Raw genomic sequence first — 9,476 nt, 5'->3', positions numbered from 1 at the left:
GAACTATGCTACCCAGCTTTAAAGCAAATGCAGTGGCATCCTGATTTTGTAAATAAGCTACAGCAATATTCTGTAAGTTTTGATTTAGAAGAAAAAAGCACGTAACAGTTCTACATTCATCAGTCTGATTTCAAGCTCAATGAAAGGCAAATGAGAATGAAGGATGTTAAAGTCTCTTGCTTTGTTTAAGTTGCATTCTCTGTTCACAGAGGTGGCAGAATACATGCGTTGTGATGGATGAGTCCTTTCCAAACAGGTGATGTGGTAGAAGGGACTTTGCTGCTTTCAGTTACTTTGTGTTTCACAGTAGGCCGAAGAGATTTTGCACAAAGTCTGAGGGAAACCTGTGCTTTAAAACTCAGCAAGTTAGTGACTCCCTCTGCCTCTAGAAAACAAATTACAGCTCTGAATTTTGTGAATCCCGAGCTCCCCCTTGCTTATGTCACCCATAAGAAAATATGACTCTGTTTTGCTGCCCGTATTTCTTATCTTGAAAAAAAAAAAAAAAAAAAAAAGAATAGCAACGTTCTCACTTTGCGATTCAGTTAGTGTGCAGCTAAAATTGCAGTTTCACTCTGTGCGGAATTGAAACTCTCATGCTCTTGGCTGAGTGACAGGCAGTTCCTAACATGAGAAAAATTGAATCAGTCTTAGTCCAAAAGAGACACCAGTGGGACGGTACAGCTATCAAAGTTATCAAAGTTTGAAGCTGCAGACTGCTGGCGAGGTTTTCAAAGGCCCTGAGTAGCCATAGACAGTTGTTGGGTTAGGTGGCCGCACATTGTGCCTTAGAAAACTGACATGCAGCTCATGTTAGTGGGCATAAAGCACCTCATGCTTAAAGTCTGTTCCAGTGTAATGCTCCAGAGACGTGTCAAGGTTCTTGAAAAAATCAACGGTTGCAGTCCAGCTTATGCCCTGCCATTCTCCTACATACGATGACACAATTAGTTAAGCACATTTGTTTTACAACAAGGTGAAGAGCTAAAGGTAAGTTAAAGCTCACTTTTTGCTCTGGTTTTCTGTTTTGTTTTGGTTCCCTTTCCGCAAGTCTCATTCACTTAGTAGACATTCTTACACTAAGGATTCATCTTTAAAGACTTATCTGATTACAGGTCTCAGTTAAAGGCCTGTTCTTAAAGCTGTTAGCAGCAGAAATGAACCTCCAATAATAATAAAAAATGATTGAACTTCCAAATCTAAAATACTGTTTATATCAGGCTCACTTGTGGTCATAGAACTTGCACTTAAAAAAGAAGGAACTCAAGCTACTGCAAATTTATATTGCCCAAAGTGAATGCTGCCCTTGCGTAACACATCCCTCCTGTCTGATTAACCTCACTTTCTCATTCCAAGTATTTGACAATTGCACTCCTTTGGGTGTTCCCCGTGGCATCTTGGAGTCTTTATAGTTCCTTGAGGTCTAACAGTGTGGACAGGTAAACAACGGAATTTAAAATGAGAAGCATGATCAAAAGTGACAGAGAACAGAGAAAGTTTCAGCATGAGATGACAACTAAACAGCAACAAAAAAAACCCTGTTGTCGCAACAGCACGTGGGTTTGTGAGCAATGCGGGAATCTGTTTAAAACGGAAAAAATAGGAGTGCTCAGTTATTTTTATGAGGAGTGGAGGAGTAACGGAGGTAGTGCTGTTTTAATTTTAAGGCCAGATATTTGAGGAAGTGGATTGCAGCAGTTGTTTCATGTTTAATTATTTCTCAAGCTGCCGTTCAGCTGAAGAGAAGAACGATAAAGCAGTGGTTGCTGCTGTTGTCTTGAGTGAGTTATGCCACTCCTCTCTACGGGATCTGAACCAGTGAAGACCTTTTTTACGCTGTTTTTTCCTGCACTGATTTACAGTTTCTTCTCATGACAAATCTTTCAGAGGTGGCAGCACACAGAAAATGGTAGGTGAAAGTTTCATTTTAAAGTTGTTAGTGCTCTTGGGCTGGAACTGCTGGGAAAGGTTTTCAAGAGTATATTCTCAAATTCTGCTTTTAGATGTCCAAATTCACTGTTGTGGCTATAAGTTGCAATTTTAATAATGATAGGAAATGAGAGTTTTACACTAATATACTAGGGGAAAAGTATAGTAAAGTGTTTTCTACTAGCTGTAATTCCTGCGTTGCTCATTGCTCTCTGGCCTTTCACTCTTTCACCTTTAAAAATGCATAAGGAATACTTACAGTCCTGCTGTTTCTGAATATTTGAAGAATGCCACAAATCAGATGGAATTCAGTTTTGGATTTGTACATATCCTCAGTTAATATTGGAATAGAAGTATTTCTGAACTTATGAACAAAAACATAGATCACAGAGAAAAGAACAACTCACCTGCATATCTTAGGTGTACTTTTAAACTACGTTTCTGAATACAAGAACTTTGTACAGGTTAGCATTGCCTACTGTTGGGAACCAGCATTAGTAGGAGAGTGGACTCTGATAGGCAGAGGTTCCTTCCAACCCCTATTCTGTGATTGCTTATTTCTTTTAATTTCACCTGTCTTCTTTATTTTTCTCTAGTACAGTACTGGGCACAAGGCGTGTTGCATGTGGGCAGTTACACAGCACCAGACTGCAACAATTTGCATGCAAAATCACATTAACATTAAAGGGACATGGAGATGCAAGTTTTGCAGAGAAATGAAACTCAGAGTAAAAGCTAGGCTTGCTCTGCAAAAACGCCTGGATTCCTAAAAATTCTGCAGCAGGTCTGCATTCAAAATCTGAGCATTTTACGAGTCTCTGTAGGCAATTTTTTGACACCAGAAGGAACCTTCAAAGATGTTCCTGAAGACTTTGATGTCCCAAATTCATTGTACCTGCCTTCAGGCCTCTAGTAGTACAGTGCCTCTATACCCAGGCAACTCCCTTCACGCTGTGAGGGCTGAGCAGCTCTGCAGAGGAGCCCTACCCTGCTCCCCTACTTACTCCTAGATACCAGTGCACTCCAGGCTGATGGCACAGCATTGAGAAATACGAATAAGTGCCTGGAATTTAGTCCCCAAGTGTAGGATCTGAGTACAAATGCACAGAGAAAGTTGGTGATGATCTAGGCAGCTATGTCATGTTGTCCAAGTTCTAATTTAGAGCTTGGATGGAGGGGTTTAACTTGACTTAGCAAACTTAACTTGACCTTGATTCCGACTAACTTTTCCTCAACAGCAGCAAACCTGTGGTTTGCAGCAGGTTTTCCTTTTTTATTTTAAAATAGCCACTCAACTCAGATTCCAGTGGTTGGCAAGGCCATCCATTTTCCCAGGCTTGCTGCATGGCATGGATTTAGTTGAATAGCACCAGTAAATAAAATTAAATGCACTGTTACTTAGCATTTTTGCTCGTCTAGTAAAATGTCATTACATAAATAATTTAGTGTGTTTCCTTGTAAAGAAAGAAGGCAGAATTTTTACAATAACATACCCAAATGTTGTCTCTTTTCATTGAAAAGTTTTCTATGTTGAAAAAGTTTCCCTCAGTTTTCTATGTGATTAATTTTAATGGTAGTGTCCCTCCGTTCCCTCCCACCTTCTTGTCTACATTAATTCAGAAATAAAGAAGTCTTCAAAAAGATTTTTGGATAGTCAAAGGAAACAAATGTATTTTATCTTCTCCATATTAGCTCCCATCTTGCTCTGATTATTCTTATTCATCATTTTCATTCAAGTGCTTGTCTATGTTAGAAAATTAGAAAAGTTAAATTCCTCTAAAGTTAACTTGTTAGACTGTACTGAAGACACTGGTGAATGATCTGATCCATGTCTTCAGTCTGGGTGAGTTTCCAAAATAAACTAGTATATACCAAATGAAGATTATTTTGATACAACTAATGATTCACAAGAACTGAAGATAATTAGATATGACTCATTGCCTTGGAATTCAAGGGGAGCTTTTTCCTTGAGTAATTGTAAAAATGTTGGGTAATGGCTACCAATCTGGATATTTAACCAAATTTCCATTTTCTGTGAACTCACTGAAGAGAAGAAGATTCTGTAGCTCTTCCTCAGAAAAGGAAAAGAGATCACAGTGGAGGAAAGGCTTCTAGTACTAGGAATACTATAAGATTTTCAAGTGCAAAAATAGAGAGCTCAGGATCTGCCCTAGACTTTTGCATTTTTCCATCCATACTGAGGCCTTGTATTCAAAAGCTCACTGAATTAATCCCTGTAGTGATTCTATGTAGTTGTTGAATCTAGAGAGCAGAAATGCAGTGCTGTGAGAGATTTGATCTAGCTTCACTTCCATTTGCTGCCTCGCTAGTCAGTAGAGCTCTCCTCCAGATACATAGATGAACAGGAGATTTAGTGTTGTTATCTGAAATAACAAAGAAACACTTCTGAAAGGATACTGAAAGGATACACTATTGTACGTAAACAGAGCATAAAACAGGAAGTCCCAGTTTATCTGTCATATACAGAACACGTTCAGGGGAACTCTCAGTAGTGTTTTCCCATACTGCCTATGCAGTGAGCAGGTCCTTGTATGTATTGAATTACTACAACACTTTTAAGAGACATACTCAATTTTAAACACCTTTTATTTTTCTATTTAGACCTACAATTAACATAAAGCAACATAAAGCCCCCTGGACCCTCTCTCCTTATTGGACAGTGAAAATGTAAGCTGCTATTAAAGGATATTGAAGTACATCCATATTCCTTCTGAAAATTTACTTTGCTCGTTTATGTCTATTATACAGCTGCATTCTGCTGGATATCTAACATTGCTTACCCTTAAATAAAGAGAATTCACATAAACAGACTTAAGTACATACCTTGTCTTTTTTTTTTAGCAGATTCCTTAATTTCTTTATGATTCACTATTTAGAGTGTGATATTTGTCTTATCAGTGCAATATTTAATTATAATAACAAAAAAAAAAACATCTGAGGAAATGTCAATACACTCCTTCCCCCAGATTTAGAATCCTTCCTAGACATCCATTTCTGGCCAGCATGAGACAAGATCCTAGGTTCTCCCTGTGTTTGGTTTGCCCCAGTACATGTCCTATGACATTTGTTGCCATTGCATTTGATTGATACCTCCCTACTTCCTTATTTTTAGGAACGTCATGCAAAGATGTCAAATGCGCTGCTGACTGTCTTGCTCTTCTTATTTCCAATGCGGCTATCAGGACATTGGTTTCCCAAAACTTTACCCTGTGATGTGGAAGCCTTTGAAGGTACTGTGAGAGTAGACTGCAGCGATCGTCACCTCACGGAAGTCCCCAGAGGGATCCCTGGAAACGCTACTAACCTGACCCTGACTATTAACCGTATCCCCCATATCTCTCCAGCATCCTTTATTCAGCTTGAAAACCTTGTGGAGATTGACTTCAGATGCAACTGCGTGCCTCCCAGACTGGGGCCCAAAGACAGTGTGTGCACCACACCACCATCAATTGAGAATGGCAGTTTTGCCGCTCTGACAAGACTGAAGTCATTGTATTTGGATGCAAACCAACTGTCAGAAATACCCCAGGGTCTTCCTGCTAGTCTACGACTGCTGAGTCTGGAAGCAAACAAAATTTTTTCTATTAAAAAAAACACTTTTTCAGGGCTAAGAAATATAGAATTACTGTATCTGGGACAGAATTGTTACTACCGTAATCCGTGCAATGTTTCTTTTGAAATTGAAAAAACAGCCTTTCTGAATCTGAAAAATTTGACAGTACTCTCCCTGAAGTCTAACAACTTAACTTTTATTCCACCCAACTTGTCTTCAACTTTAAAAGAATTGTATATTTACAATAACAGAATTCAAGAGGTTCAGGAACATGATTTAAGTACCCTTCACAACCTAGAAATTCTTGATCTCAGTGGCAATTGCCCACGTTGCTATAATGCCCCATATCCTTGTACTCCCTGCCCTAATATCTCAATTAATATTCATTCAAAGGCTTTTTATTCCTTGAAAAAATTAAGAATTTTGAGGCTTCACAGTAACTCTCTTCGGAGTATACCAAGCAGCTGGTTTAAAAACATCAAGAATCTCAAAGATCTTGACCTCTCCCAAAACTTCCTCATAAAGGAGATTGGAGACGCTCAGTTTTTGAAGCTTATCCCCAGTCTTGTAGAGCTGGATCTGTCCTTTAATTTTGAATTGCAGATGTATTCTCCATCCTTGAATCTGTCTAAGACATTTTCCTCCCTCTCTAACCTGGAAACCCTAAGAATCAAGGGTTATGTCTTTAAAGAACTGAGAGAAGGAAATCTAGATCCATTACTCGGTCTTAGAAATCTGACAGTGTTGGATCTTGGGACTAATTTTATTAAAATTGCTGACCTAAGAGTGTTCAAGAAATTCCAAGCTCTCAAAATCATAGATCTCTCAGTGAATAAAATTTCTCCTTCTTCAGGTGAAAGTAACTTTTATGGATTTTGCTCTGATCCCAGGATTACAGTAGAGCAATACAGCAGGCAAGTTTTACAAGAGATGCATTACTTTAGGTATGATGAGTATGGTCGAAGTTGCAAGTCCAAAGACAAAGAGGCTGATTCCTACCAACCTTCGGTCAATGAAGATTGCATGAATTATGGAAAAACTCTAGATTTAAGCAGAAACAACATATTTTTTGTTAACTCCGTAGACTTCCAGGATCTTAGTTTCCTCAAATGCCTCAACTTGTCAGGTAATGCCATAAGTCAAACTTTAAATGGAAGCGAATTCTGCTACCTGTCTGGATTGAAATATCTGGATTTTTCTAACAACAGGATTGATTTGCTATACTCAACTGCTTTCAAAGAGCTGAAATTTTTAGAAATTCTAGATCTGAGCAATAACAAACATTACTTTCTGGCAGAAGGTGTTAGTCATGTGCTTAGTTTTATGAAAAACTTGGCCTATCTGAAGAAGCTGATGATGAATGAGAATGAGATTTCTACCTCTATTAGCATGGGGATGGAAAGTCAATCTCTTAAAACTTTAGAATTTCGGGGAAATCGTTTAGATATTTTTTGGTCAGATGGGAAGACTGAATATCTGTCATTCTTCAAGAATCTGACCAAACTGGAACAACTGGATATTTCCTCTAACATGCTCAGCTTTTTACCTCCTGATGTTTTTTCAGCTATGCCTCCAGAACTCAAGATACTGAACTTAACCAGTAACCGGTTGAAGACATTCAATTGGGGAAAACTCTACTTATTGAACAGGCTAATAACTCTGGACCTCAGCAATAACCTTCTGACTACTGTTCCCCGAAAGCTGTCCAATTGCACTTCAACTCTTCAAGAACTGATACTCCGAAACAATCGTATTGCACGGATAACCAAATATTTTCTCAGAGGTGCCATTACGTTGTCATACTTGGACCTCAGCTCAAACAAGATCCAAATAATTAAGAAATCTAGCTTCCCTGAAAATATCATAAACAACCTGAGGATGCTGCTTTTGCACAACAATCCTTTCAAGTGCAACTGTGATGCAGTATGGTTTGTTGGGTGGATCAATCAGACTGACGTGACAATTCCTCTTCTGGCCACAGATGTGACCTGTGCTGGCCCAGGGGCACACAAAGGAAGGAGCTTGGTTTTCCTGGATCTGAATACCTGTGAGCTGGACACATCCTATTTGATCATGTATGCTTTATCAACTTCAGCTGTCCTAAGTTTAATAACGTTTGCAGTTATGAGTCACCTCTATTTCTGGGATGTGTGGTATAGCTATCATTACTGCACTGCCAAGTTGAAAGGCTATAGACGTTTACCTTTACCAGATGCCTGCTATGATGCTTTTATTGCCTATGACAATACTGATCTGGCTGTGAATGAATGGGTGATGACAGAATTGGTTGAAAAGCTGGAAGATCAAAAAGCCAGACAGTTCAATTTATGCTTGGAAGAAAGAGACTGGCTTCCAGGACAGCCAGTCTTTGACAACCTTTCCCAGAGTATTCAACTGAGCAAAAAGACCATATTTGTGCTGACCAACAAGTATATTAAAAGTGGCACTTTCAAGACAACATTTTACATGGCCCACCAACGACTTCTAGATGAAAAAATTGATGTGATTATCTTGATATTTCTTGAGAAAGTATTACAGAAGTCCCGATATGTTCGGCTGAGGAAGAGGCTGTGCAGAAGTTCTGTTCTGGAATGGCCAACTAACCCTCGATCTCAGCCTTACTTCTGGCAGTGTCTGAAAAATGCCATAGCTGTGAACAATACCCTGGCTTACAACAAACTTCTCCAGGAGACTGTTTAGCTTTACTGCTCCCTGTAAAATACTGTTACTGTGTGTGGTGAGGAAAAGATACTGAACTTGCTATGGAGAAAATGTGAAAGTGGAGAGGATAAATGTAATTGTGATATGATTCTCAAAAATGAAATGCACAATCTGTTCCAAAGATAATAATTCAATTGTTTCGCTATGACAACATTAAATATAAACTGTTGCCAGCACAGATGTTTAGCTGATGCACACTCATTTAACATTTGCAGCAAGAGAAGATGCAACAGAGTCACCACTCCCTGTTTCAGTTCACTGGAGAACATCTGACATCACCTGGCTGGGTCAAGTATGAGTGAGACAATTGATCAGCTCCATCTAGTTCCCAAAATGCTAGGAGGAGTTCAGTCATGCTTGAGATTGCTGCTGTTTGGATCACTGTTGGAGTAAATGTAATTTTAATAGAAAAATATTGTTAATGCATTTGTGTGTATTTATGAAAACAGGAAAAAACACAAAATGTTGATTTCAGAAAATACTTTAGGTGAATTTCATGTTTAGGAGTTGGGGAAATGTATGCATGATTAACTCTGCAACTCAGGCTTCCATCTGCTGAGCCTACCAGTTCTGCTTGACAGGGCAACAGCGCTAGCCACTGGGGAGATGATATGCTGGTGGGACTTATGGCAGAAGCTTGGATGAGGTATGGGAGATCTCCCACCTCCCACTGCTGCATTGTCACAAAGATTGTAAATCAGAAAAGATTTTGAAGAACTTGCATGTACCAAAATGGGAAAGTGTGAGAGAAGAGAAACAAGTCAGAAGAGCTTGCAAGCTGTGGATCAGGAGGAATTACAAGGTAAAGGGAGTCTTTGCATGGAGCTGGCACATGGGAGTGAAAAGAAAGGCAGGACAGCAAGCAGATAGACTGAGAGGGAAGGAAAAAAAAAAAAAAAGAAAAAAAGAAAGAAAACAAAGAAAAGGAGAGAAAAGAAAGAAAGAAAGAAGGAAAGAAAGATAGGAAAAAAAGAAGTTGAGAGAGATGGAAAGAGTAGCAAAAAACAATGGCTTCATGGGACCATGCTTAAATGACTGATTTGTTTGCCTCTGGCTGCCCAGACTTTCTCCAGAACAAAACACAGTCAAAGTACAAAACATGTAAGACCAAGTTGCAAAAGAATAGCACCCACCTGATTGTTTCTTTAGCCATATTGTTGTTGCTCCAGAGCATCTTCAAACTTCCTTTGCCTCCTTGTTCTCCCGGCAGGTCTATTTCTCACAGCAGCTGTTGAAAGTGTGAACTGGGAAT

General features: G+C 39.1%; 1 protein-coding gene across 1 annotated transcript; it reads left to right on the top strand.

The window, feature by feature from the left end:
* Nucleotides 1-1,370: 1,370 nt before the first annotated feature.
* TLR7 (toll like receptor 7) lies at nt 1,371-9,182 on the top strand. Its single transcript, XM_052664670.1, has 2 exons — nt 1,371-1,909; nt 5,063-9,182. Exons 1-2 carry the CDS (start codon nt 1,907-1,909, stop codon nt 8,201-8,203), a joined length of 3,144 nt encoding a protein of 1,047 aa, XP_052520630.1. The 5' UTR covers nt 1,371-1,906; the 3' UTR covers nt 8,204-9,182.
* The last annotated feature ends 294 nt before the right edge of the window (nt 9,183-9,476 follow it).

This window comes from Tympanuchus pallidicinctus, unplaced genomic scaffold (genome assembly GCF_026119805.1).
Source record: "Tympanuchus pallidicinctus isolate F22 unplaced genomic scaffold, pur_lepc_1.0 scaffold6, whole genome shotgun sequence".
Classification (NCBI taxonomy): Eukaryota; Metazoa; Chordata; class Aves; order Galliformes; family Phasianidae; genus Tympanuchus; species Tympanuchus pallidicinctus.
Note: the sequence above shows the minus strand (reverse complement) of the source record. Positions and strands in the feature narration are given on the sequence as shown.